Raw genomic sequence first — 27,400 nt, 5'->3', positions numbered from 1 at the left:
CCGCCTGTCGATGCAGGGGACGCGGGTTCGTGCCCCGGTCCGGGAAGATCCCACATGCCGCGGAGCGGCTGGGCCCGTGAGCCATGGACGCTGAGCCTGCGCGTCCGGAGCCTGTGCTCCGCAACGGGAGAGGCCACAACAGTGAGAGGCCCGCGTACCGCAAAAAAAAAAAAAAAAAAAAAAAAAGTGGTAGCACTATAATGGAAAAGAACCTGAGAATACGTGTGTGTGTGTGTGTGTGTGTGTGTGTGTGTATCTGACTTTGCTGTACACCTGAAACTAACGCAACGTTGTAAATCAACTATACTTCGATTTTATAAAATGGGTTTAAAACAGTGGTAGCATAAGCCTGTTATTTAGAGATCAGTATCAGCCTGAAGAACAGTCTGGGAAGGGGCAACGGCGTGCCCCCCACCAGAGTGCTGTATTTTGTTTTTATTTTATTTTGTTAGCCAGCATCATAGAATCCTCTGACAGTTTAAGCCACATGTATGTATAATTCTGATAAAAATAACACATTTTAAAATTACTGTTAGTTTCAAAAAGAAAATGGACTCTGCGTCTCGGGGTCCCAGCCCCCCACTTGATCGCACCCAGCAGCCCTGGCCTTCGTGAGGCCTGTCCCGGGCCCTGGGCTTTCAGCGGGACCCCAGTGCCCTCGCCAGGCAGCTGCATCCTACCTGGGCATCCCTGCCATCCGCAGGGAGGGGCTGGGCCAGCAGGTCCATGTCATCCCCGGAGCTGCCCACGGCCACGTAGCTGTAGGAGCCCCGGGTGTATGGGGCACTGTGCCAGCGGGACCTCAGCACACTCCTGGGCGCGGGGAGCCGGGGGTTCCCTAGACCAAGAGACACTCGCATTAACAAGGAGCCTCCGGGACTTCCCTGGTGGCGCAGGGGTTAAGAATCCGCCTGCCAATGCAGGGGACACGGGTTCGAGCCCTGGTCCGGGAAGATCCCACATGCCGCGAGCAACTAAGCCCGTGAGCCACAACTACTGAGCCCACGTGCCACAACCACTGAGCCTGCGTACCACAACTACTGAAGCCCGCGTGCCACAACTACTGAAGCCCACGCGCCTAGAGCCCGCGCTCCGCATCGAGAAGCCACCGCAATGAGAGGCCCGCGCACCGCAACGAAGAGTAGCCCCCGCTCGCCGCAACTAGACAAAGCCCGCGCAGCAATGAAGACCCAACGCAGCCAAAAGTAAATTAATTAATTAATTTTTTAAAACAACAACAACAACAACAACAAGGAGCCTCTCACCTGAAGGATTTCTCAGCTAAAAGTGAGAGACGCGCCCGGGAGAAAACCAAGGCCCACAGGGTGTTAGTAAGGGGCTCCCCTCAGGAGGCCCTGGAAGCAGAGCCCCCGACAGGCACCGCCGCCTTTCCCAAGCCTCAGCGTCTTGTCTATGAAGCCCTGATTAGGAACAATCGCGTTCATCTTGGCGGCAGATTTTAGAAAAGAGAAGTGGGAAGTGTCCCTCAGAGACAAGAAATCTTAGTGATGCACTAACGGGAAGGACAGTCCCCGGCCACTCAGGGCTGAACCCAGTTCCTCTCTGGTGAGAGGTTTGGTTCCTGTCAGAGACCAGCCACCAGGGCAGGAGGCGGCATGGCCCCGCAGTCAGTACCTGTCACGCTGCGGAGCACCTGTGTCAGAGACAGGAGCACGTCCTCGTCCGACAGCGTCTCCATGAACTCAGACTCGAGCCCCGCAATGAAGCCGCAGAGCACCTGGCTGGCCCTGCTGGAGAGAAGCATCGCTGGACCCGCGACACCCAGACGGCCTCCCCCCGGGCCGGTGGCTGCGCCAGTGTGGCCGCGAGCTCCCCGGGCCCCTCGACACGGGGTCTGCAAGGCCAGAACTCTCGGGGCACTGAGACGGTTCCTTCTGTCTCCACCACTGAGCGCCGGTGGGGACGGCCACCCCCAGCACAGTCGGGGACTCAACAGAACCTATGAGCAGAGCCGGTGGCTTCCCTGCCGCCCACACACACTGGGAAATGCCCCACCGCTGCAGTGTCCCGTGAGGCAGCGAGTCACTAACTGTATCAAGTCCTGACCCTCGGGTGCGTGTCTTTCTAGTACCCCATGTGACGGGCCGGAGGGGACGGGGCATACCACGCAGACCCTGGCTCGGCTGCCCGAGGCATTCGGGCCTGGGTATCTGGCAGACACTTTCTCATAAATAGCAAAGTGTGTCTCTTACAAGGAAAACAACTGCAAGTATTCATTGCACGTTCCAGGTCCCGAGAGATGCTGACAAGCTGCACACAGTGGGTCTCCATCTGTCCCTGCAAGGGGTGGGCCCAGGGTGTCTGTCTCACCACTTAAGGTGCCCTTGGGGTCCCTACCCATTCAAACCCTCCAGAAACACCTCACAGAGAATCGACATGGCGCTGGACCCCACGCAGAGCTCACACCAGGCTTCCCCAGAGAACCTGGGAAGAGCACGTACCCGAAGGAAGGCAGGACCCAAAAGCCAATAAGCTTCTTGAACCAGGCATCCTGCAACTTGGGCGCGGCATCCTCCAGGGGCGACGTGTCTCTCCACACCACCTGGATGTGCTGGCAGTCTGGCTGCCAGAAAGGCTCCTCAAACTCCAGGAAGATTTTATTGTTGGTCCCAAAGCCTAGTCTCCTGATCGCTTCCGCCTTCTCGGTGGGCAGTGGCGGCTCAAAGAAGGTGTCCAGACGTTCTTTAAGAAAACCTGGAATTCATAAGTAGACTCGGTTTACACCACGTCAATCGCTTAAACCAGAACTGACAGCCACGGGAAGGCACCCTGACCCCGTCACAGCAGTCAGAGAAAGAGGCGTCTGGGACCCACGCAGGCTGGCCATCGGGAATCCTGGCCAGCACCTCAGTGGAGGGACACGACAGGCCCCATGAACACCTGGCCAGGCAGGAGCAGGTCGCAGCCCCAGCCTCCTCTGTGGGGACAGTTCTCCCTCCTGAGCCTCTTCTGCGTCTCAGTCTGCCCAAGGTTAGCCTGCAGCGGCGGCGAGACACGCCGGCTTTACCCAGAAGCCACCTGGAAATTAAGCAGGTTCAGGCCAAAGTCAAACCGCAAGGACATGAAATACTCGCAGCTCAAGCCAACCTCGCGGGTCTGCAAGAAAAGGACGAACAACCCCACAGGAAACAAGGCACCAGCCGTGAGCATCCACAGAGGGGACCGTCCCTCCACGGCCGTCCTCTCGGTGCAGAGCTTCAACTCAGTAGTTCCTCCTACTGGAATTGCTCCTACACATATGTGCCCACGAGTGTTTTTAAACACACATGTGTACAACACTGTGTGCAACAGGACAAGTGAAAACCATCTAAATTTGCATCAGTATCAAGTAACGACACCTACATACGAGAAAACACAGTGTGGCTGTAAAGAACAAACGGAACAGGTGCCTGGCCCCCTGTGAACAGCGACCACACAGCCGTAGCGATGCACCTACTGACTGCAGCAGCTTCAGTGACCCACGCACCACAATTGTGCATGAACGAGGCCGTCCATGTAAAAGAAAAAACACCACGATAGACCTGTCTGTGCTGATTCGGAAACGAAGGGGCAGCAGAACACTGCGCTAACATGTCTGGTGGGATTCCATTGTGGGAAAAAGGAGCCGGGCACTGAGCAAGCTTATCCATACCCGACTCTCGCGAGGGGACAGGCAGGACATGCGGCCACCGCCCTTGGGGTGGGGATGGGGGTGGGGGAGGTGGGGGGAGACTCTTGCCCTTCATCTTCCATCCACTCTGGCACCTGCTAGCTTTGTGAACTTGGGCGATTAAGTGACTTATCTCTGTTCACATTTGTCAAATGGGGATGGGGCAGATGTGTCCCCAGCTGCCTCAGGAGTAAATGAGATGAGCCGGCACAGACTTGCTTTCAACCGTCTCCACCTTTTGCCCACTTGCCCGCTCCTACTCCAAGACTTGCGTCTAAAGCATCAGATCTGGAATTAAATAGGATTATACGCACGACTCCTTCCTCGATTACCACCGGGACCTAAACTCGAGACCTGGCTTTCACGCCCTCTCCACCGCTAAGGAAGCAGTTTGGTGAACCTCCCAACCTTTCCATAAATTACCTCCAAAAGGAGCAAGACACTTGCTGCCCTGCGTTTTCTCTTTCTGTGAAACTTTATTCCAAAGCACTCGACTGCTACAAAGCACAACCGAGTAACTCTATCCCAAACTCAGAATGAAAACGTGCGCTTAGCAGCCAACAAACACCCCAGAGCCAATGAGGCTGAAGAAAGCCAGAGGCCAGGGGCCCCTGGGATGGGAACTGGAGGGGCTTTACCTAACGGCACAGTGACGACCACGTGATGCGCTGGGAAGCAGCCTCCATCCTCACATTCCACCAGCACCGGAAACGTCTCCCCAGGAGCAGAAGCTTCCTCGAAGGACCCATTCCAGTGAATGGTCTTCACTGGCTTGTTAAAAACCATCACGTCCTTGGGCAAGGAGGCCATGATGCAGTCTGTGAGTCCTTGGTAGCCCCTGGGAGAGACAGAGGTGTCCCGTGGTTAGGACCAGGCCCTGGAGGTGAGTCTCTGAAACAAGCCCTCCAAGCTCACACCCGATCAAGGAGCTGCAACGGGCTGTGGTCTTGGCCTGGGGGCCTGCCTGGCTCAGCCAGGGAGGAGAGCAGGGAGGGAGGGGGGTCGCATGGGAGGATTAAGTGAGCAAAGGGATGCAAAGCTCCCCAGGTAATCTGTGGAGAGCAGGTCCCTCCTCACCAAGCCCAGGGCTCTTGTTCTGGGCATCTGCCTGGTCACAGTGCCCTCCCTGTGCAGGGCAGTCCTGGAGAGTCTTGTGAGTGCCCCATGGGGGAACAGCCACACCGACACAGAGGAGGGCCTGTCTGCCCATCTCTGAGGTCGAAGCCCCCGCACAGTGCTTACAAGCAGGAGGTCTCCTAAACGTGGGAGGAACAAAGCATTACAAGATGCATTTCCTTCTTTTTTTTTTTTTTTTTTTTTTTGCGGTACGTGGGCCTCTCTCTCACTGCTGTGGCCTCTCCCGTTGCGGAGCACAGGCTCCGGACGCGCAGGCTCAGCGGCCATGGCTCACGGGCCCAGCCGCTCCGCTTCATGTGGGACCCTCCCGGACCGGGGCACGAACCCGTGCCCCCCACATCGGCAGGCGGACTCTCAACCACTGCGCCACCAGGGAAGCCCAAGAGTGGGTTTTTTTTTTTCTGTTTTACTGAACATGGAGGTCCAACACTGAACTGTACTTTCATTGTTTCTTCATATTTACAACATAACTAATACTATTATTTAATACAGAACTTATCGGCAGGCAGAGTCTCAACCACTGCGCCACCAGGGAAGCCCCGCTTCCTTCTTTTAATCACTTGTTTTTGAGAACAATTCTTTTCTTTTTCATAAGTGAGCAAAACTAGGGAAGTAAATGACCAATCTCCCTAAAACAAGGAAGACAAACAGCCCCGTCTCTCCCACCCATCCCCTGCCTGCCAAAGCTTGGCCTGAGGTACGGGTAGGGACCCCTGGGCTGCATGGGGGTACTTGGGGTGCATGGGGGACCCCTGGGAGGCACGGAGGGGTCTGGGTACATGGAGGACTGTCTGGGTGGGAGGGGCACGCACATACCTAGGAAAGGTGCAGTCCAACCCTGGCAGTACAGTGTACTCCCCGAAAGGTGCGAGGGCCACCAGGTCCATGCTGTGGGTACCGCTCACACAGCACTCCACGTTGAACAAGTTGTTCAGGATGGCCAGCTTGAGCCTCTTGGTCTCCTCCTCCTCTGTCCAGCCGGCCATGTGCTGGCGGATCTCCTTCTTGAGGTACTCCCCGACGCTGGGGGTGGGGGTCTCGGCCGCGTGCAGGAACTCCCTGGTCTGGTCTGTGAGACTGTAGAACAGTCTGGCCATCTCCGCCACCAGCTCAAGGCTCACACTTCCCCCGGAGCTGGCATAGGACACAGAGGGCAGGCCCACGTGACCCCCGGTCTCGATTAGCTGGTTCTCCTCCGACAATGCCTTCTCCCCCAGCAGCCCGTACTTGGCAGCCAGCTGGAAGACGGGGTTGCCCTGCGAGGGCCCATGGATCCAGTGAGCGCCCACCTCCACCACACCACCTGGGAGGGAGCAGGAGAGGCCATTGTGAGGCTCCCTCCCCTGAGCCCTTCTTCTGTACACGGAGCCCTGCCCTTCCCAAATATGCTCTGAAACTCTGCCAGAGGCCCGCACGGTCCCTGAGGACCACAGACTCTCCCGGCAGGGCCCATCAGACCTAGTTTAAGGGGCACACCGGGAGGGGCGACCTGGAGGCTGGAGGCTGGAGGCGGAGCTACCTGCGGGGCCAGAACCGGGGGCAACTGTGCAGAGCCACGGGTTCCCCACGCACGGCAGGGGCCGGCCCTGCTCATGCGGGCAGCTGAGTTTCGGGGACCAGTGAACTTCGGTTAATTAACTGAAGCAGTGCGAGGATTCACTCAACGGGCCAGATAAGGGTTCCGGGTCGCTTAACCCCGGACGCAGGCCGAGCCAGGAGACGGCAGAGCTCTGGCGGCACGGATTGGGCTCTGGGAAGGGGTTCCGGGAAGGAGTTCCGGGAAGGAGTTCCGGGAGGGCTGTTACCGAAGCTGCGCTCCGAGCGGATGCGGCCGCCGGCGCGGGCCGTGGCCTCCAGAACCCGCAGGTGCGGGAACGCCGGGTGGCAGCAGAGCCTCTGCGCCGCGCCCAGCCCCGCGATGCCGCCGCCCACCACCAGCACCCGCGGGCCGCGGCCCGGGGCCTCCGCCTGACGGCCACTCGACTGCATCGCGCCGTCCCGGGCAGTTCCCGCGCGTCCGCGCCGCTCGGAGGCTCGGAGAGCCAGGAAGAGACACGAAGCTGGCCCGGGACGCGGGGCGGGGCCGGAGTTTGAAGGGGGCTCGGGGCGGGGCCGGAGGCGGATGGGGCCGCGGGGCGGGGCCAGAGGAGGAAGGGGGCCCGGGGCGGGGCGGAAGGCGGGACCGGAGGTGGAGCAAGGGGCGTGGGACAAGGCCGTCCCCCGCGTCGGCCCCCCTTGGCTCCGCGCGCCCCTCTGGGTTGGGCCTGGGGCTGCCCCTATGGGTCTGGCCCACGCCCTAGGATGGTGGCGGAGGGCCGCCGGGGAGGGCGAGGGCGAGTGCGGAAGTGTCCGTGAGTATCCCCCGGTGCCGGCCGGTGTGGGCAAGCGTCCCCACCGAGGGAGAATCGGGGCGGCCGGCTGGCCAGTCGGGTTGTGTCCTCTTCCTAAGGAGACGTGGGGACGGCGACCAGAAGGCGGAGGAGGCGCCTCCTTCTAGCTTCAGACGCGGAGGCGAGCGCCGTCACCTCCCGACCCGGTGGAGCGCGTGGACGGTGGGTGCTGAGATGTCAGGGCGGGACGGGGAGAAAGCCTCCAGGCGACGACACTTTGTGTGTGTGTGTGTGTGTGTGTGTATACACAGTCACAAGTCTACAAACACAGGATGCAACACACATGAAATACAAAGTTCAAGATAAACGGTAAATGGAGAAACAAGTCTTACGTCCCTCCCTCCCCCTCCGGCCCCAGGAGAGGAAGACATATTCAAGCCTGCAGGCATTTCTGGAGAATTCCTCTCGTTCCGGCAGGTCTCGCCTACTGCCTTGCAGGGATTAGAAAGCTCCTGCCTTCTGCTAAAAGGGTCCTCAGGCTTCCCTGTAAACCCAGTTAGGGCACATCATTCCTTCTCAGCCACACTTGGGTACTGCTGCTCCAAACCACGGCGCACCCGTGCCTCCGTGGACTTCCGTGGCCACCTGTTCCCTGTGGGGTGAGGGTAGTCGGGGAGGGGAGTTAGCTCCAGGCTGGGCAGGTAGTCTTTCTGTTTGGGGTGTTCCTCCTTCTCCAGGAGGAGCCCTTCTCTCTCCCTGTGTTGCCCTCCTCAGCCATATATCCTTGTTCTTGGATTCACTTTCCTGTTTTGGTGAAGCTGAAAAGAGGTGTCTGGGAGATCATTTTTTTTAAAGATATTGCAAAGCTGAAGATGTCTTCATTTTGCCCTCATACTTGATTTGTAGTTTGCCGGGACATAGAATTCTAGGTCAGAATCCTCTTCCTTCAAACTCTGAAGGCATTGCTCCCTTTCTCCTCCCTCCTAGGAGTGTTGTGAAGAAATCCACAGCCATTCTAATTTCTAATCCTTTACAAGCAGTGGGGACATTTTCCTCCCTGGAAGTTTTTAAGATCTTCTCCTGAAGTTTCACCACGTGGTGCTTCCATGTGCCTCGGTTGTTACTTACTGTGCTGGGCACTCAGAGGGCCTTCAGTCTGGAAACTCCTGTCCTTCAATCCTGGCAAATGATGTCATTGATTATTTCCCTAATCAGTTGTTTCTCCTGATGACTCCTCCCTAAGCAAACTCTTGAGGGTTTACTCTTACCTCTTCCTAAAGCCCTTAATTTAGGCTGTCAGACTTTGAGCCTGGCCCTTGAATGCTCACATGTGCTCTCTCCTCTTTCCCATCTTTACGTTTCTGCTCTCCTTTTGTTAGGTAGTTAATCAGACATTCGCAGCAAGGAGGTGACAGTGGCGAGAAAGACAAGAAGCAATCGAGTCACACCCAAGCATCTGGGGACTCTCCCCGACCCCACCCAGAACAGTTGAAACTGTGGTCATATGGTGGGCAGCTTATCCTGTTAAAGAGGGGCACAGTAACACAAGGGAACGTCCCCGGGCTGCGCATGCCCAGACCAGACAGGTGTATAACCTATAGTAAACCCAAACTCATTATACCATCATCATAAGAAAATCTGTGTATGGTTTTGCCCCCACCCCCGTGGGCGTTTCTTAGCGACTGAAGGGTGAGAGCATATGCGCAGCAGTACACTTGTTCCATAGCTCGGGACTGTCGATCAAATAATGATCCCCTGTCACTGCCCCCGCCTCCCTGCAAAATGCTCCTTAAAAGCGCCCTGAAGCCTGTACGGGAATGCTGCTTTCAATTCACAGAAACAGCCCACTCTCTCTCTCTCTGAGAGTGTACCTTTGCTTTGATAAACTTTGCTTTGGTCTTGCTTCACTTCGCTGAAACAGCCTGCTCTCAGAAACAGCCCGCTTTCCCTCTCTCTCTCTCTCTCCCCCTCTCTGAGAGTGTACCTATGCTTAAATAAACTTTGCTTTATGCTTAAGCTTAACGTGGTAGTTTGCTTACTATCGCGGACAGAGATTGCTGGTCTGTGTCTTCTGTTGACCTCGGCTGAAGCTATTTTGTTACAACGCACGTCAACCTGGTGACAGCACTCTCTGAGAGTGTACCTATGCTTAAATAAACTTTGCTTTATGCTTAAGCTTAAAGCGGTAGTTTGCTATTCTTTGCTTACTATCGCGGAACCAAGATTGCTGGTCCGGGTCTTCCGTTGACCTCCTCGGTTGGAGCTGTTTTGTTATAACGCCCGTCAACCCGGTGACACTTTCTGTGTGATTTCTTCCATTGAGGCTTTCGTTTCTGCTGTCACAGTGTTCATTTCCAGGAGCCCTTTCTTCTTGTACAAATGCTTCTTTTTAGAAAGGGGAGGGTCTCTTCTTGCTTCATCTTCCAGGGAGATTGTCCTCGCTCATCTGGAGACGTGAGGTGCTATGCTCCTCTCAGTCGCTGTGCTCTGGGTTCTTCTTCCTGTTTCTTTTGGCTCTGTCTTCCAGGAGGAAGCTCTCTGAGATGTCAGGTTATGTTTGCCTGTCTGCTGGTGACGAGGAATGGTAGACCAGATGGCTGTTTGTGAGTGGGGCTCGTCAAATTTGAGCTTGATTCTGGGGAGGCTGTTATTTGGGGAACCTCCATCCATATCCCTAGGTCTTTCCTCTTGGGTTGGTCATGCTCCCTGGGAAGAGTCTTCCAGTCTCCTGCCTGGAGCATATAGACCTGGCTGCCAATATTTTGGGAGCCAGAGAGTGGACAGGAGTGGGGAGGGTCAGCTTACTGGATGCAGTAGACCCACCTCCAACTGTGCCTGTTGTCCCCTTCCTGGAATCCCTGTTTGCAGAGAATAGCTTCCCAGGATGCTGCCAGTCACCCAGTGCCAGCCACTTCCTGGAATGTGAAAAGGGATTTAGCAATCTAATTGCTTCTTAAGCAATAAGACAGTACTTATGCAAATAATCAAGCTGTGAAGCCTCACCCCTGCAGTAACAGGGCCAGAATCCCAGCCCTCATGGAGCTCAGTGAGTGGAGACAGGAAACAGTCGCATAAATACGGGATCGTCTCTCCAATGAAACGTGCATGCAAGGGATGCCTGCCCTTTAAAAGAAAGGCGTGCGGAGAGGTGTCGCCATGGACCCGAAGCGGCCTCTGAAAACGCCCCCATTGCGCCCAGACTGCAGGCTCACCGGCTTCTGATCCTGAGCAGGCCGCCAAGCAGGTCAAGGCGCCCGCGGCATGACTGCTAGTAACGGCCCGCTCCCCGGGGGACGGCAGCGGCGCAGGGTGGCTTGCGTGCTGCTTGCTGCTTGCTGGGCCCGTGGCCCGGGGCTCTCCACTCCCCAGCCCCGCACCCCCCAACCCGCGGAGCACCCCCTGCCCTTCCCCCGTCTCTGACTGCCGCCTCCCCAAGCTCCTCCGCACCCCCGCACCCCTTCCCCATCCCGCCCCGCGCGCTTCACGCTGGTCGCGGTGCCACCCGCAGGGAAAGAGCCGGGATGAAGCGCCCCGCTCGCAGCGCAGCGGGGGAGGAGCTGCGGGAGCTGCCGGGGCGCCGCCGGGGCGCCGTGCGTGCCCGTCCCGGGCGGGGGCTCAGCTCGTCCGGTTCCCGCAGGGCAGGAGAGGCGCGAAGCCTGGCAGGGAGCCCGAGAGTCGCGCCTTCGGCGATGGCAGTGACCACTGGACCCAGAGGCGGCGTGGGGTCAGCAGCTCCAACTCCTGGCTAAAGCGCTGGGCCCGGGAGCAGCCATAACGCTGAGCCAGACACTGGCCTTGTCGCTCAGCCTGACATCCCGCGACTAATGAGGAAACGCCAGGCGACCTGGCAATTCTACTGAAACAGCCCATCTGCGTGCAGCCACCCTGACCCTGGTGTCCCTGTTTGCAGGGGGAAACTTTACCCCCCATTCTGCCTCCTGAAGCAAAGTCCAGCTCAGTGTAGCTCCCTCCTGTGAGGTTCCCCCAAGGGTCAGCTAAGCTGAAGCCCAGCGGGGTCACTGGGCTGCTGCCAACGTCCCAGTGGTCTGGTCTACCCTGCGGACACTTCAGCCTGCAGACTTTGGGTCCCAGCTCCACAGACAAACACACCACTGGTCTCTGGGTCCCTCACAGGTACGCCCACAGTGAGGTCCCTGGTGTAACCCCTGAAATCAAGCTACTGGTGCAGCCTCGTGGGGCTCTGAGAAGCATATCTGTGCGCTCGTCCTGCATTGCAGGAGGCCTCCTTGCTGGGCCTGGGCCACTCCGGGCACACTGGGGCCTCTCTCTGGGCTGCCAGCGGGGCCCAATGGCTGCCGCCACATTCTCAGGTTGCAGCCCCACTGTCCTTGTCCCATCAGCTGACTCTGTCACCTCTGAAACTACCCTGTGTCCTGTGTTTGGCTTTCCCATCCCTTCACAGTTGCCACTGGCCATGCAGCAAGGGCCCTAGTCAAGGCCCTAGTCAAGGGCGAGCAGGGGCTACTCTTCGTTGCGGTGTGCAGGCTTCTCATTGCCGTGGCTTCTCTCGTTGAGGAGCACGGGCCCTAGGCGCGTGGGCTTCAGTAGTTGTGGCACACGGGCTTAGTTGCTCCACAGCATGTGGGATCTTCCCGGACCAGGGCTCGAACCCATGTCCCCTGCATTGGCAGGTGGATTCTTACCCACTGCACCACAGTATTGCCAGGAGGTGGGACAGCCTCAAAGATTTCCACTCCACCCTTCTCACCTCCTCCCTCCTCTCTGCCAGCCAACCTTTCCCTAGTAAATGTCAGGATGATAAGGGATTACGTAGGCCTATTTAGAAAGTTCGAGATTCTGCTCTGACCATCCCTGAGTGGGAATGGCCAAAACGGGGTCTGGGGGCTTAAACTTAATTCTGGCTCAGCCCCCTGGAGCCTCTTGTTGATTGGCAGGACTCTACACTACAAAGGCAGGGACCACGTGGCTGAGTGCCCTCATGGTGGCCCTCGCAGGCCAAGGTGCAAAAATGCCCGGATCCCACTCACACCTGACCTCACCTGGATGGACGGCCTGGGCGATCAGAGGAAAGACAAAGTCACAGAAATGTGATGCACTGACTTTATGGCCAGCGATAGAGGGCAGCGCTCTGACTCCGGGGGAGGGAGCACCTTAGACCCCAGGAGTTGTGGGGGGCGGTGGGGGGGCAGGCATTCTGCTTTCTGTCCCCTCGGTGTAGCACTACTGCTTGAATCCAGCAGCGGGGGCAGCCGGCGCTCTGACCTGCAGCTGGTCTGTCATCACCATCCCACATGCTCATGCGGCTGTGGGCAGGTGCTGGACTCTCCTGCTGGGTCTCAGGCCACCAGCAGCAGCTCCAACACACACACACCTCATTCCATTCGGACTGCTACAAAGTCTTGGGCTTCTCCTGATGCCCAAGGGCCACCTATGGCAATAGAAGCTGCAACTAGCCGGTGACATCACCTGTGGTTTAACCAAATCAGGCAGTTCATTTCTATAAACAGCTTTATTGATTAGAATTCACATGACGTACACTTCACCCATTTAAAGTGTACAATTCATTGGTTTACAATATATTTTCAGAGTTGTGCAACCAACACCACATCAAGTTTAGAACATTTTCATCACCCCATAAAGAAACCCCCTACCCTTTAGCAGTACCCACTACCCCCTTCTGCAGGCCCTGGCAACCACTAATCTACTTTCTGCCTCTATGGATTTGCCTATTCTGGACATTTCATATAAATAGAATCATGCACTGTGTGATCTTTTGAGTCTGGCTTCTTCCAGCATCACGTTTTCAAGGTTCATACGTGTTGTAGCACATATCAGTACACTTCACTGCTTTTTATTGCCAAATAATATTCCATTGTATGTTCTCATAAATTCTAATGTATCCACTGTATTGAGATATCACATTTTGTTTATCCATTCATGAGTTGGTGGGCATTTGGGTGTTTTCTCACTTCTTGGCTATTAAGAATAACGCTGCTATAAACAATCACGTACAAGTTTTTGTGTAGACACGTTTTCGCTTCTCCTGGGCATATACCTAGGGGTGGAATTGCTGGGTCATATGGTTACTCTCTGTTTAGCCTTCTGAAGAACTGCCAGACTTTCCAAAGTGACTGCATCATTTTACATTCCCACCAGCACTGTATGAGGGTCCAATTTCTCCACGCCCTCACAGTTACCTCTCTTTTCTGACCATAGACATCCTAGCAGGTGTGCAGTGGTATCTCATGATACCACTGATTTGCGTTTCCCTAGTGACTAACAGTATTGAGCATCTTTTTGTGTGCTTACCAGCCATTTGTGTATCTTTATCGTAGAAATGTCTGTTCATCCTCTGCTCATTTTCTAACTGTTTTTATTACTGAGTTTGTGAAAATTAATAAAGGGAAAAACCTCGTTTAAAATGGAGTTGGGAGGCCAGCAGAGGGAGCTCTCGCACCTTTTTTATTTTTATTTTATTTTATTTAGTTTTGGCTGCGTTGGGCCTTCGCTGCTGCGCGCTTTCTCTAGTTGCGGCGAGCAGGGGCTGCTCTTCGTTGCGGTGCGCGGGCCTCTCATTGCGGTGGCTTCTCTTGTTGCGGAGCACGGGTTCCAGTAGTTGTGGCACGTGGGCTCAGTAGTTGTGGCGCACGGGCATAGTTGCTCCGCAGCATGTGGGATCTTCCCGGACCAGGGCACGAACCTGCGTCCCCTGCATTGGCAGGCGGATTCTCAACCACTGCGCCACCAGGGAAGCCCAGGCAGGCACCTCTTGACTGTCAATTACAGACCTAAGGAGAAGGATCACCAACAGGAAAGAGATTCACTGCTTCTCTTACAGGAAAGTGACGGCCCCAGCTGCCAGGCCAACGAGAACTGTCATCACCCTGAACTCTCATTTTCCTCCAATTGACTTTTCTTCTAAACGACCCCTCCCAACTTCCTCCCTTTTCTCTATAAAATAGAGAAAAATGGCAAAATAACTGGTTGTTTTATTTTTTAGCTTAGCAAGTTGAAAGTATTCTTTATATATTCTAGACACAAGACCCTTATCAGATCTATGATTTGCAAGATTTTTTCTCTCATTCTGTGGGGTGGCTTTTCACTTTCTTCATTGTATCCTCTGAAACACAAAAGTTTTTTTAATTTTGGTGAAGTCCAATATATATATTTTTTTCTTTTGTCACTTGTGCTTTTGTCCCTAAATTACTTCATGAAGGATAGCAGCCACCTGACCTCAACACCAGCCCTGGGGGGTTAGGAAAAAACTTCCTTTACGTTGGAGCCATTTCCCTTTGGGTACCTGTCACAGTACTGCAGCCCATACTAAGACAGAGGCTCCTTTGGTAAAGAGTTTTGGTAATGTTTCTCTTTGCATGAAAATGTCTTTAGTCTATTCTCAGCCCTGAAATAAAGTTTTGCTGAGTATTCAATTCTGATTTGGATTTTATTATTTACCTGAAAATATCCGTTTTGCTCTTTATTTGTAGATGACCTTTTTTTTTTTTTGGCCACCCCACGCAGCTTGTGGGATCTTAGTTCCCTGATCAAGGATGGAACCCGGGCCCCAGCAGTGAAAGCATCCTAACCACTGGACCGCCAGGGAATTCCCATGTAGGTGATCTTTTTATCTCCACCCTTGAATTTGCATAACTTGGGCACGAATACAAACGGAGGCCAATAATATGTGTCTAAACATTTGAAATTTATAAATCAAAGTAATTTAAATAAATGATTTCATTGTTAAAGTTTAATTACATCTTATTTTATACAAATAAAACTATTCACAATCTAGTGTTCAATACATACCAAGTTACCAATGTAAAGAGTCAGTGTTATGCTGCACTCGTGTTACATCTAGACCTATACATACATTTCAGAGTGCTATGAATTGTTTAATGTTGCAGAATGTTCCTCAGCCACCTCGTGCAGCTGCTCTGAATAATACTGTGCGTACTCCATGAGCACCTACACCACGAAATGGGACAGGAAGAGAAATAAGGAGGTAGAGGTTTGCCACAGTGCTTGGCAATGAAAAAATCAGTTACGTGATGCCTCTAAAAGGAAGCATTTTGTTAATAAATTATCTTTTCCTTGTCTAAGCACTTACTTCTGCCTCTCAACTCCTCCCACGCTGCTTAGCAGTATTATCTCTGATTTCTCCGTGCTATTGAAACCAAGTCCCCCCAAAACCGAGTTCCCTTACTGAGTTCATGATTCATCTCTCCACCCAAAACTTTATTCCCTTTCTTGTCCCCTCTGACCTCAATCCTGTGCTAACTGAACACTGATCAACCAGAGTCAGGTGACTACGATGGCTGCTGCTGATAACATCGCGAATGTTCTACAATTGCCTTGCAAACATCATCGTTAACGTACAAACGCAGGTTGTTTCTCCAGGGCAAGATGAGCTCACAGACCCCCCAGCCATGGACCGCCTGGCCTGAGAATGTAAACCGGAGACAGCCTGACTCCTGAAACTAGATCCAGAAATGGCACAGAAATGTCACAAAACGATGACGAACCCCAGCCTCTTTCTTTGTTCCCCTTTTTAAAAATGCCCCTAACTCAAAGACCAAGTTGGTCGGAGGCTTATCTGAGCTGGTCTGAGTGGATCTGAGGCTTGTCTCCCACTCCTTTGCTTGGTGTCCTATAAACACCCGCTGTCAGTCTGGCTTTCTGCGGGGGTTACAACTGCACGGTGCCCTGAGGGCTGACTTCAGGTCACAGGTGTATCCGCCCAGCTCTAGCGAGCTCCAGTCTACCCGTCCTCAGCAGATTTGGCTTTCCATGCCCCACAGCCACTGCCTCCAGCTGCGAGTCCGGGACCCAGCTGTGGCTCGAGGCGCAGTCACCCGGGTGCGGGGACGACTTGCTTGCCCCGCACCCAGACACACGCCGTTTCCCGGAAACGGCGGGAAGGGCCAAAGGCCAAGGGCACTGCCGGGGTCTGAAGAACAGAGGCGGCGCAGGCCGGCAGACGGCTCCGCCAGGAGCCCGGGGTGCGCACTTTAGAGGCCTCCCGGCGGTCCCTCCCGACCACGAGGGCGTCCCGGCCGGCCCCGAGCGGTCACACCCCGGGCTCGGGCTGCGGCGCGCGGTCCACGCGTGTTTCCACCCCCACCGCTCGGCCGGCCCGGAGGGTTTGCTCTCAGGTCTTCAGGGCTACTTCCTACGCCTTGGGGTCCGCCAAAGGCGGCGCGGACCAGGGGACGGACCTAAACCTGAACCTCCACCCCTCGTCCCCGCCCCGGCCCCTCCTCCTGGACACCGGTCCCCCTCCCCCCGCCCCCTGACCCCTGTCCCCGCACGCTGACCTTCGCTCCTAAACAGGCCCGTCGCCCCAGCCACGTCCGCCGACCGGCTGATCTCGCGAGACCTGCGAGGCCTCGCGATGTTGGCCCGTGGGCGGGGCGGGCCCTGACTGGCGCGGCCGGGGGGCGGTCCGCGGGGCGGGCGGCCGGAGCGATCTGTCGTCACGCTAGAGCCATGGCCGCCCTGCGCGCCTTGCAGCCCAGCGTCCGCGCCCTGCTGTGCACTTGGCCCGGCTGCCCCGCGCCGCGCTCCTTCGCCTCCAGTGAGTGCGGGGCCGAGGGGGGCGGGCCCGCGGTGGGGGTCCTCCGGGCCCTCATCCCAGGGCCGGACCCCTCCCAGCACCTGCTGCCTGAGCTCGCGGAGCCCTGGGGTCACTAGCGTCTCAACTCCGGGGACTCAGGACGGAGTGCCAGCACCTCTGGCCATTTCAGCGTTCGGTGTGAAAGTCCTCAGACTTTAAGAGGACGTGCGGTTAGCGCCTCTGCAATTGGAAAGGGTCGCACGTGCTGTCCTGCAGTGCCTCCTGCCCAGGCCTCCCCATGTCCACTGCTTCTCCCCGGGTGTGTCCTTCAGGTTCTGCCCCACCCCAGCCAGCCGGGCGCCCCTCTTCCTCTCTCCCGAGCGCCCTCGCCACCCCCACCCCGCATTTCGCAGGAACTCTTGGCCATGTCTATGTCGCTGGGAAAGAATCTCTGCGGCCTCTTCCTTCACCTGTGTGTCCACTTGACTTAGCTACCAAGTCGTGTGGGGTTTACCTGAGTTCTCTTTGACCACCCGCTTCTACATCCTGGCCTGTATCCAGCCATCATTCCTGGTCTTGTATGTGACAGGCATGGTGCCTTTATGCGTATGATTTCAGTCACTTCCCCACAAGCGCATGGGATAGGTACCGTGATCCCTGATTCCCCATTCAAGGAAGCCACCACCTTGGCTAACCTTCTTCTCCAGGTCATTGCTGGCCCCAGCTCTGAGCGGGCTGCCCGCCCCCCCAGGCCCTGGCAGTTGGCCTTTGCCCGTGTGCCTCCCACCAGACTGTCCACCCAGCAGGGCTGGAACTCTGTTCTGTTTGCAGCTTAATTGCTCTCACCTAGTTGGCATTTGTTTAAAGAAGGCGTTTCCTCATCCCTTGTTTCTACAGGATCCCAGGCTGTCTCTAGTGCGCGTCCTGGGAAGCGCTGACCAAGGCATTCAGAAGGAAGGCTGCTCTTCATTGCTGGGTTTTTTTTAACTTAAGGAAATGTTCCAACATCCGTGAAAGCAGAGAGCACTGTAAAAGCCACCCATGCAGCCGCAAGCTGCATGATGCAGCCACCAGGGACTGAGCGGGGGCCCTCAGGGTTCCTGTCAGGGTCGCTCTGTCCACTGACGGGTGCATCCCCCCAGTTTGGTGCCTCCGTGAGTGGACATCCCCTTTTCCCCTCTCCCCCCAGGCGCAGCCTCTGAATACATCATCACAGCCAAGAAGGGGAAGAACAGCAACGTGGGGTTGGTCCAGCTGAACCGCCCCAAGGCACTCAATGCGCTCTGCGATGGCCTGATCGTGGAGCTCAACCAGGCGCTACAGGCCTTCGAGGAGGACCCGGCTGTGGGGGCCATCGTCCTTACGGGCGGGGAGAAGGCGTTTGCAGGTGAGGCGGGCAGTGTGGTGGCAGGCTGCCCAGGTGTGCGGTCGCACCCGTGGCATGAGGCAGTCAGCCTTACACCTCCGTGAATGCATCAGGAAGGTTCTGCAACTTGGGGCTTTATTTACATAAAGCAGACCAAACCCTAGGCTGCTTGGAGGGGCCCCTCTGACTTAACGTCGAGTGTGCTCCGCCAGCAAAACCAGTCTGTTCAGGGGCAGTCACGGCTGGGGTGCGAGTGACTAGTGAGTGAGCCCCGCCTCTTCTGAGTCCCCCTCCGCTCTGTTTCCTGTCTACATCCCTCTGCATCACCTCCATCAGCTCGTATCACAGCGTATTGCACTGTCCCCCCTGCCCAGCTGTGTGTCCACGTGGCCGTCCCCTGCAACCCTTGGTGCCTGCTGGCGGGGCACACTCAGTAGCTACCTGTTGGTGTGGGGTCTCTGCTCTGGTAACCGGGACCTCGTTTCCACCACAGCTGGAGCCGACATCAAGGAAATGCAGAATCTAACGTTCCAGGACTGCTACTCCAGCAAGTTCTTGAGCCACTGGGACCTACTCTCTCAGGTCAAGAAGCCAGTCATAGCTGCTGTCAATGGCTACGCCGTGAGTACCCGCCCATGCCACCTCCTTGCACTCAGAACACTTAAAGGAATTATACTTCTGAGTGTGCGGTAGAACTGATTTTTATTTGGGGGAGACCTGAGTCTCGTTCCCAGGTTCACAGGCCTTTTCTGACCAGTGATGCTGAAGAGCCAAGAACTGTAAAGGGAGGAGGTGTCTCAGCATCTGCTGTGTTAGTGGGGATTCAGCTGTTGGGCTTCAGATTCCTTTGTTAGTAAAGGCCCCCCAGTCCTGAGGCTCCCCGGGAGTGCTCTTCCCCCACTGCAAGGTTAAGGGCACCCATGTTGGCTCTCTGTGCAGTTTTGATGACTTTCCAACCTGCACTGCCCTGTAAACTAACCTCTTTCACTACTGTTGAAAGCTCTGCCTCCCCTGTTTGGTCCATCGGGGTCTCCTATAGGCACCTGGACAGCTCAGAAGCTCTGGGACCGGTTGTGGCCTGTAGAGAAGGCAGGAGGGCGTTTGAACTCACGATTCCTTAGTAAAGCTCCCTTGGGGTGAGCGGGTCAGCGGGCAGAGTTTATGGCCGTCGGTTCTCTCCCTCCTGGCTGCCTTCGAGCCCCCACGGCAGAGAGTGGAGTGGCCACAAGAGACACTGTAGGACCTGCAAAGCCACAAGCATTTGCTCTCTGGCCCTTTACAGAAAGTTTGCTGGCATCAACTGTGTAGGTAATTTGTGGGAACAGTTAACTAACTGCATCTCTGTGTTAATCTTTGCTGTACCCTAGACTGTGTTTCACTTCAATAGAAAATTCAAATAAGCAAACAGTGATTTTTGACTGGGTTCCTCCGTGGTACCTCGTGTTGTTTTGCAGCTTGGCGGTGGCTGTGAACTTGCTATGATGTGTGACATCATTTATGCTGGAGAGAAAGCCCAGTTTGGGCAGCCAGAGATCCTAATAGGAACCATCCCAGGTAAAGACCGATGGTAGTTTTGGCATCGGTTCTTCAAGTCATCGTCCTCAATCTGCCCACGTCTTGGGGGCATTTGGGCTGTTCCAGTGTCAGACAAAAGCACGTGGGGCTGTCCTGTGAGCCTGGACGGTGGCTGCCTGTCTGCACACTAAGGTCACGTGGGCACAGCAGTGCTGAGAGTGGTTTGGGGGCCTCGGAGCCGTGCCGGCTCCTCTGGAGTGGCCGCATCCCTTGTCCGACACGAATAGGGAAGGCTGGCCACACGGTGGATTCTGACCGCAGCGAGTCTTGCTCGTGAGCCACATCTGCGCTGGGTCTTTATTGGTCAGCAGCTCAGAGAAAAGAACATGGTGACCACGGGCCAACACTGAGAGCTCACGTTTCGGTGGCCAGAGCGAGTCCCATGGCCTCACCCGGGTTCAGAGCAGGGAATCAGTTCCCCCGTGGGCAGGGCGCCTGGATCAGTGGGCCAACAGTGACACCTCTGCCCCTCGGTCCACCTGACGAGGACTCTGGGCTGTGTCCCCACAGGGTCTCTGCCCTGAGTGTAGAGCCTGGAGCCCAGGCCTCTCCCGAGCCGGCTGGGCAGGGAGCAGCCGTGGGGTCAGGAGAGGGTGTCTGGGGTCAGCTGAGGCTGACCACCAGGGTCTTCCCATCCCAGTGCCTGAGGTCTCCACTGCATTGAGGCAGTGTCCGAGTCTGCTGGACTGTGGGTTCCCCCCTCAGGTGGCTCCTTGTCTCGGTCTGGCAGCCCTGGGGTTCACCATGGGCGGATGACCGGGCAGACGGCTCTCTTTCCAGCTAGAGGCCGTGGAGTGAGCAGGAGGGGGCAGGGCGTGGGGCCCGGGGAGGCGCCGTCCCACACCTGGAGCAGAGCAAGCCGTGCTGGGAGGCCGCCCCTGGCTGCCCTCGGGTTGGGTCAGGGCGTGGGGCCCTGGGCCACGAGCACCTTGTGTCTGTCCTTAGTCTGACTCCTGCATGAGAGGTGCTGGTGCAGGGGACCCAGGGCACCCGGCGGGGGGGGCCCGAGTGTGGAAAGGAGCCTCCCCTGCGGAGTCTCGGGCCTCCCCCGGCTTCTCCACCTGCTGGACGCCTGGGCTCTGCCCACCCACCCCACCCAAGGGGCCCATCTTCAGCCCTGGGGCACTTGGGGACAGCACGTCTGTGCATCCTGGCTGTAGAGCCAGCCGTGCCCAGCAGCCGTCTGCCCTGCAGGTGCAGGGGGCACCCAGAGACTGACCCGTGCCGTCGGAAAGTCCCTGGCCATGGAGATGGTCCTCACTGGTGACCGGATCTCGGCCCAGGATGCCAAGCAAGCAGGTACGGGCCACAGCCTCCCGTGGAGCTGCGCCCTCGGGAAGCTGAGTGGAGGGCGGAGGGCTGCGTCCAGGGGCTCCCACCGGTGATCAGCACAGAGGTTTCCCGTGTCCTGGGAGCCCAGGAGACTCGCTGCCTTTGTTTTTTTATTTGAAATACCACGTGCTCAAAGGAGTGACTGAGACATGCATGCAGGTTAAAGAGCAATAGTGAAACCGCCCCACCTCCCAGAGCCAACGTGAGCAACAGGGTCTCCGAGACCCTCCGCAGGCCCTCTCCTGGATCCCCAGTGGCCGCAGCAGCCAAGGGGGGCGGCCCTACCAGGGGACACCGTGGACCCTTTCCTGTATCCCTGCTGCCTTGTCGGCACCCAGAGGCCTGTGCTGTGGCTTAGAGAACAAGAACCAGCTGCTTCCACGTGTTGTTTACCTTTTTGTGTTTTAGGTCTTGTAAGCAAAATTTTTCCTGTTGAGACACTGGTGGAAGAAGCCATCAAGTGTGCAGAAAAAATTGCCAGCAACTCTAAAATTGTAACAGCGATGGCCAAAGAATCCGTGAATGCAGGTAGGGAGGAGAGTGGAGAAGGCCGCACAGTAGCTGTGAGGCTTGACAATTTGGGGTCAGAAGTATGCATCTTAATCAGTCTGGACACAAATTGTTAGGGTTCTTGGTATTTCGATTTTGGCTCTTCGTAGAGTTCTAGTTTCTAGTTGCTCGCTCACAAATTCTGTTGAAATGGCCTGCACTCCCCTTGGAAGCAGGACGTGAGAACAGGGCCAGCCTGGGGGACAGGCGGCAGGGGGCTGGCGCTGGCGTGCAGGGGAAGCCCGGGAAGTGTCACCTGGGGCACGTGGGAGGAAGAGGCTCCTCTCGGCCAGCAGCTCCGCCCATCGTCGGGGATGAGCTGGGGGAAGAGAGCGTGCCCCCCGACTGTCGATGTGGACTGGGCGTCCTCTCTCTGCCGGCGGAGCAGCTCTGACCGCCCCGCCTCAGAATCGCTTGAGTGTTAACATGGCGATTTGTTCTCAGCGTTGGAGTGAGGCTGTTCCTTTGCTCCGTGTTGCCTGTCAAGAGGACGGTGAGCTGGGACAGCCGTGTGTGCCCGCGGCAAGCCGCTCTGCCCACCGGGCCCCCGGCCTCCCAGGCCCCCGGCCTCGGCCAAAGCGTTCACACAAGCAGGAGGGTGTGGAGCACGCAGCAGGGGAGGGGACGTGCCGCAAGGCCCAAGGCACCTGTCACCTTGGCCGGGCGCTGGCCGCGGGGACCCGGCTACAGGTGCCGCCAAGGAAACGCTTCCGTGAGCCGCGCGCCTGCGTCACCTCCACTGCAAAGATGGCCCGGGACTCGCTCTGTTCTGCACAGAGTTCTGTGTTCTGGGCGTTGTCCTTAATTATTTGTCGTGCTTTTTTAGTTCAGTGTCGTGGGCTTCCTCAGCCCTCTCGTGACTGGACAGAGTTTGCCGTCGCACCTTGCACCCAGGTCCCCGTGCAGGCCACTGGGAGGCCGGGAGCAGGATTCTCTGGGCGTCTCAGCTGGGGTGGTGCACTTGAGCGGGGAGGCTGTACTTCAAACGTCGTCGGTGAAGTCAAAGTCCACATCAGTCCCCGAGGGTGTTTCCTGCCTCCACAAAAAAGTTCTGCCCACATCTGGCATCTCAGCTCCTAACTTCAGGGTTTTCCTTTTCAGCTTTTGAAATGACATTAACAGAGGGCATTAAGTTAGAGAAGAAACTCTTCTATTCAACTTTTGCTACGGTAAGTAAGCCTCATTCACGTGGAGGATCACACACGGTCCAGCCATAGACGTTCCTGGCATTTCCTTATAGGTTTTATCACTAAATACCATTTCTCTTTAGTCAGAACTCTTAGCTTCCCCTGTAGCTGGATCACATGTGTTCTGTCACTGAGCATTGATTTTTTTTTTCAAGTAAGTACAGTGTGTGGAAGTTCAAAAGTACAGAAACTTACACAGGGTTATTTCCTATTACAAAAGATCTTACAAATTGCACCCTTAAACAGCAACTCCTGTATTTAAAATGCAATCCATTTACTCATAATTTTCCTAGATTGTTCCAGTTACTTGGAATGGGGCTCGAATGTATCATAATACTGTAATCTGAAGCCTTGGAGCATTATTTTCTAGGATATCTGCCAGTAACTCAAAGGAAATCATTCTCTTGATAGTCATTAAAACTGATCTTTTATTATCAGAAAGTCATATCTAAGTGTTTTATAAAAGAAAGATTAAAAATGGCTTTAGCTCTTGAGGAAGTGCAGGTGCGTGTGTGCACGTGTGTGTGATTGCATGCATGTGTGCATATGTGCACACAGAGGAAGGTATGCAGAGGTAGAGCTTGGATTCTCGTGTCCTGCTTCCTGACCCTCCGGACACCGACTGACCTGGAGCACAGCTAAATCCAGGTCCTGATTTGGTGAACGACCCAAGTACATGAATCTGAGGTTCTCTGTAGATGGGAGTTTATTCGAGTCATAGGTTAGTGGTTCCTGAATGGCCATCGCAAAGGCGGGGCGGGGGTGTTTAATGGAAAAATACCCATTCCCAAGCTGCCCCTGGGAATTGGGAGCATTCGGTTTTCGGGGTGATCCCGCCGCGGAACCCGGTGGGTGGACGGCCGAGGGCAGGGCGGAGCCCGGCAGGCAGTGAGCAGCCCTGACACAGGCAGAGCCTCGCACCTGGGCTCCATGCAGAGTGACCATCCCCATCCACCTCTGCCTTTCCCCTTCTCTCACCAGGAAGACCGGAAAGAAGGGATGTCCGCGTTTGTGGAGAAGAGAAAGGCCAACTTCAAAGACCAGTAAGAGCTGGCTGCCTCTGCCTCAGCACCTCGAGTTAAAGAGGAAAAACACGGCCTGTCAGCTTCTGAAGCAAATAAATCCTTCTCTTTCAAACGCAGTGGCAGTGACACACAGCTTCTCTCCAGCTGTGAGGGGCCCTGGGGGGCTGTGTGGGCTCTCGCCCCACCAAGCAGCAGCTGGCCTTCACCCGGCTCTCGTGAGAACCCCCAGCTTGGCCGCGGTGTCGTCTGCAGCCGGTGGGCGTGGCCGCTCAGAGGGACGGCCCCGCTGCTGGACCTTTAAAGAGACGCGCTCTTCACGGCCGCTGCGCCTGCGCGTCCGGAGCCTGCGCTCCGCAATGGGAGAGGTCCCAGCAGTGAGAGGCCCGCGTACCGCAAAAAAAAAAAAAAAAAAGAGACGTGCTCTTGACTAACGACAAGCTTCAGGTCACATCATGCCTTTCTTTTAGTTTCCGCTAGATTTGAATTTTTTGTCACTTTTTAAAAACGTCTGTCATTCTCAGTAACAACATTCAAACAGAACGAGGTTCTTAAAGTAAGGCACCCACATCCCATTCCGAGGGTCACCACTGTTCACAGGGTCGTGGCTTTCGAGATGTCTTTCTGTGCCCACGTGCGTGAACACATGCTCCGGTGTGAAATTCAGTTTTCTTTGTACAAAAATGGTTCTCCATGTACACGTTCCTGCAAGGTGTGCTGATCACCTTCTGCTTCTGTCACACAACTGCACCCTATTCTTTTGTTTGACTAGCATTTTTTTTCATTTTACCCATTTTTAAATGTACATTTTAGCAGCATTCAGTGTATTCACAGTGTTCTTCAGCTCCAGACTGTTTCCTCACCCCAGACAGAAACCGTACCCCTTCCACACTAATTCCCTACTCCAGCCCCCGGCCCTGGGGACCTCTATTCCACTTTCTTTCTGTCACTGGATTCAATATAATATTTCCAAGGCCCATCAGGTTGTAGCACTAACAGTTTCATTTCGTTTCATGGCGGAATACTATTCGTACTAGCATTCTTTTCGGTGGCCCTGCAATAGTTCATGATGTGTGTACGTGGTGATCTGCTTATTCACATGGTGTTGGATGTTTAGACCGTGTCCAGGTTCTTGTTTCAGAGCCGTCGTGGCGACGGTGCAGCGAACGTTCCCTGCACGAATCCTTGCATGTCAGCTCAAGTGCGTCTGGAAGGGAAGGGCTGCCCTGTGGGGCTGGGCTGCTGGGGGCCGAGGCTCCCAGATTGGTGTGAGGACTGCTTGTGTCGGAATCCCTGGGGCGTCGGTTTAAAATGCATGTTCCCAGACCCGGCGCAGGGTTAGCGCCCTTTGCTGTGGGAGGACGTAGAGTTTACCCACCAAGGTTCCTCTGGTGGCCTCATCCCCGGGAGGGCCAGCTGCGTCCCCCGGGTCACCGTGCAGTGTCAGGCACCTTGCAGGACCCTGGGTGAATGAGTGACCGAGGTACCGGGAAACACCTGTGCCCCGACCAGACACCTGCTGTTTAATCCTCAGGTCACAGCCCAGCTCGGAACTCTAAACCCTCCATTTTACACCAGATTCTCGAGCAGCGTCCAGGGGGAGAGTCGTATGAGTCCTGGAGCACGGGATAAAGGCCCTTGTCCTCCTGCTGCCTGGGAGGGGTGAAGGGGGCAGTCGCTGGCCTGGGTCAGGGCCCCCCGGCTTCAGAATGTCCTCAGACCCTCCAAGGTGAGGCCAGAACAGCTGCACCTCTGGGAGCGGACGCCGGCACGGTGAGGATGCCCCTGGCTCTTGGTGCTGCAGGTGAACAGACGGCCAGGTGAGGGGTGAGCTCTGCTGGCTTCGTTGCGCCCCCAGCCCCGCCCCATCAGTCTTGCTCTGCAGAGAGAGCCTCAGCTGTCGGCGTGACGGGTGCCGCTCAGAGCCCAGGGCAGAGCTCTGCCTAAGCAGGTGCTCCACGGTGAGACGTGCACCTGCCTGTCCTGGGAATCGGGCCTCAGAGCCCTCCTCCGGGAGCCGCCACCCAGCGAAGACCTGAGCACCTGGTACAGGCGTTTCCTCCACCTTGTCCTGCAGCCAGTCGTGGGCAGGTAGCCTGTTGACCAGCCTGCGCAGCGGAGGTTTCTGCATGTGGGATTGCAGTCACGGCCTTGGGCAGGGCTGGGCCCAGAGTGTGTACCGTCCCCCAACCCAGGACCCATGCTGAACACCCAAGAGAGACCCACCTGCATCTGAGGAAGAGCTGAGATGGCCTGTGGAGCTCTGGCCTCCCAGCACCTTCGATGACTCGCCCTGTGCTCTGGTCATATTTGCACAGCTGGGGACGGGGCCCCAAAAAGAATTGCTCTGCTGACCGTCTGCCCGGGGGGATTAGCTCTGCGGTCTCCACCCAGGCCCTGTCATTCTGCAGTGTGTGCCGTGGTCAGGAGTTTGAGAAGGGTGCAGTGGTTCTATTACGGGACAGACCCTCCCCAGATAGCAGACACTGAGTTCTGATGGAGTCGCCCTTGAACGGTGGGCAAAAGGGAGTAGGTACAAGGGGACCGTGAGATCAGGCTCCCCTGGGGTCCGGAAGGCTGGGCCCAGCCGGGCGGTCTTCATGGCAGTAGAGGTGGGAACCCCATTTATTAACGCTGTGTAACCGGGGTTTGCACTAGTGACATACCATCTAGAATGAACAAGCAGAGGTACGTGCAGGAGGAAACCTTAAAGTTGAGAAAGTCCGTGCATTAGTTCAATCTTTCACACGCGTTGGGCGGTGACCTTCATAACCGATTCCGAGCAACGGAGCCCCGAGTGCTGGGGGGCCGGTTGTGAGGGGCCCGTCCCTCACAACTCGCGGGTACCCTTGTCTCAGCGGCTCAGCCGGAAGCCGAGAAAGGGCTCGACGTGGAACCCGCACGTGAGAGTGTGTGTGTCTCGAAGGTCTGCACCCACAGGGTCGTTTGGGTTCCAGAACGTGGCAGGGACGGGGCCCCACCCCCAGGCCCAGGGAACAGGACCCTCTCTTCAGGCTGCGTGGTGGCCCCGGGCTTGGGGAAGACTGGGGACCACCCAGTGGTGTGACTGTGCTTTGCTGTGGGTGACGGGCTTGAAGACAAACCCCAGCGGGCCTTCGAGGACCACAAGCCCCAGAGAGCCCTCCACTCCCTCTTGAGTTAATTGATCTCCGGCCCCATATTGTTTTGGGGTTTTGATTTGTGTTTGAAGCTGAGACTTTTCATTCTCATCTATCTGTATAAAATTGGCTTTTCCCTCTTATATTCCTACTAAAAAGATAAGCTTCAGGGAATGTTAACTTCAAGTCTCTCCACTCAGGTTTTGGAGTAGAAACTGCTCACACTGGGTGGAATTGGCCACTGTGGGCGGCCTGAGTGTGGGCCCTGCTGACCACCTCCCAGGGCAGCTTCCTTGACCAGCGAGGCTCCCCAGGGCCGGGCAGTGGTCGTGGGTTGTCTGTTGACTTCAGGTTCTCTGCCATCTTTCACGTACAGAGCTTCCGCAGGAGCTGCCAGGCCTCCGGGCGTGTCACCGCAGGGCTGAGGGTCCATTTGGGAATGAGGTGGAAGGGGGCGGGCTCCGAGGGGAGAGAGCCTGGCCTGTCCCAGCTCTGGGTTGGGCTGTTTCCTGCGGCACAGGCAGCAGTAAGTACTCCGGTGGCCGGCAGGCAAACCGGGCAGCCCTGTAAGGAGGGCC

The 27,400-nt window shown here is 56.2% G+C and overlaps 2 protein-coding genes across 4 annotated transcripts in view; one reads left to right on the top strand and one right to left on the bottom strand.

The window, feature by feature from the left end:
• The window catches only part of PAOX (polyamine oxidase), a 9,082-nt gene extending 2,226 nt beyond the window's left edge, over positions 1 to 6,856 (bottom strand). Inside the window, exons 1-6 of one of the 3 annotated variants that reach the window (XM_007101178.4) lie at positions 6,613 to 6,856; positions 5,624 to 6,110; positions 4,309 to 4,508; positions 2,463 to 2,715; positions 1,636 to 1,748; positions 681 to 838 (exon numbers count right to left, since the gene is read on the bottom strand). In XM_007101178.4, coding sequence (XP_007101240.2) covers positions 681 to 838; positions 1,636 to 1,748; positions 2,463 to 2,715; positions 4,309 to 4,508; positions 5,624 to 6,110; positions 6,613 to 6,796 — 1,395 coding nt within the window. In that variant the 5' untranslated portion in view covers positions 6,797 to 6,856. Of the gene's footprint in view, positions 1 to 680; positions 839 to 1,635; positions 1,752 to 2,462; positions 2,716 to 4,308; positions 4,509 to 5,623; positions 6,111 to 6,612 lie in introns of all 3 variants that reach the window. The other 2 variants (XM_055081319.1, XM_024121515.3) reach the window with 2 other exon arrangements.
• Positions 6,857 to 16,535: 9,679 nt separating this feature from the next.
• On the top strand, positions 16,536 to 23,819 carry ECHS1 (enoyl-CoA hydratase, short chain 1). Its single transcript, XM_007101200.4, has 8 exons — positions 16,536 to 16,693; positions 17,862 to 18,059; positions 18,532 to 18,659; positions 19,493 to 19,592; positions 20,808 to 20,912; positions 21,354 to 21,473; positions 22,596 to 22,663; positions 23,663 to 23,819. Exons 1-8 carry the CDS (start codon positions 16,606 to 16,608, stop codon positions 23,726 to 23,728), a joined length of 873 nt encoding a protein of 290 aa, XP_007101262.2. The 5' UTR covers positions 16,536 to 16,605; the 3' UTR covers positions 23,729 to 23,819.
• Positions 23,820 to 27,400: the final 3,581 nt, after the last annotated feature.

Source organism: Physeter macrocephalus, chromosome 20, assembly GCF_002837175.3.
Source record: "Physeter macrocephalus isolate SW-GA chromosome 20, ASM283717v5, whole genome shotgun sequence".
Lineage (NCBI taxonomy): Eukaryota > Metazoa > Chordata > Mammalia > Artiodactyla > Physeteridae > Physeter > Physeter macrocephalus.
Note: the sequence above shows the minus strand (reverse complement) of the source record. Positions and strands in the feature narration are given on the sequence as shown.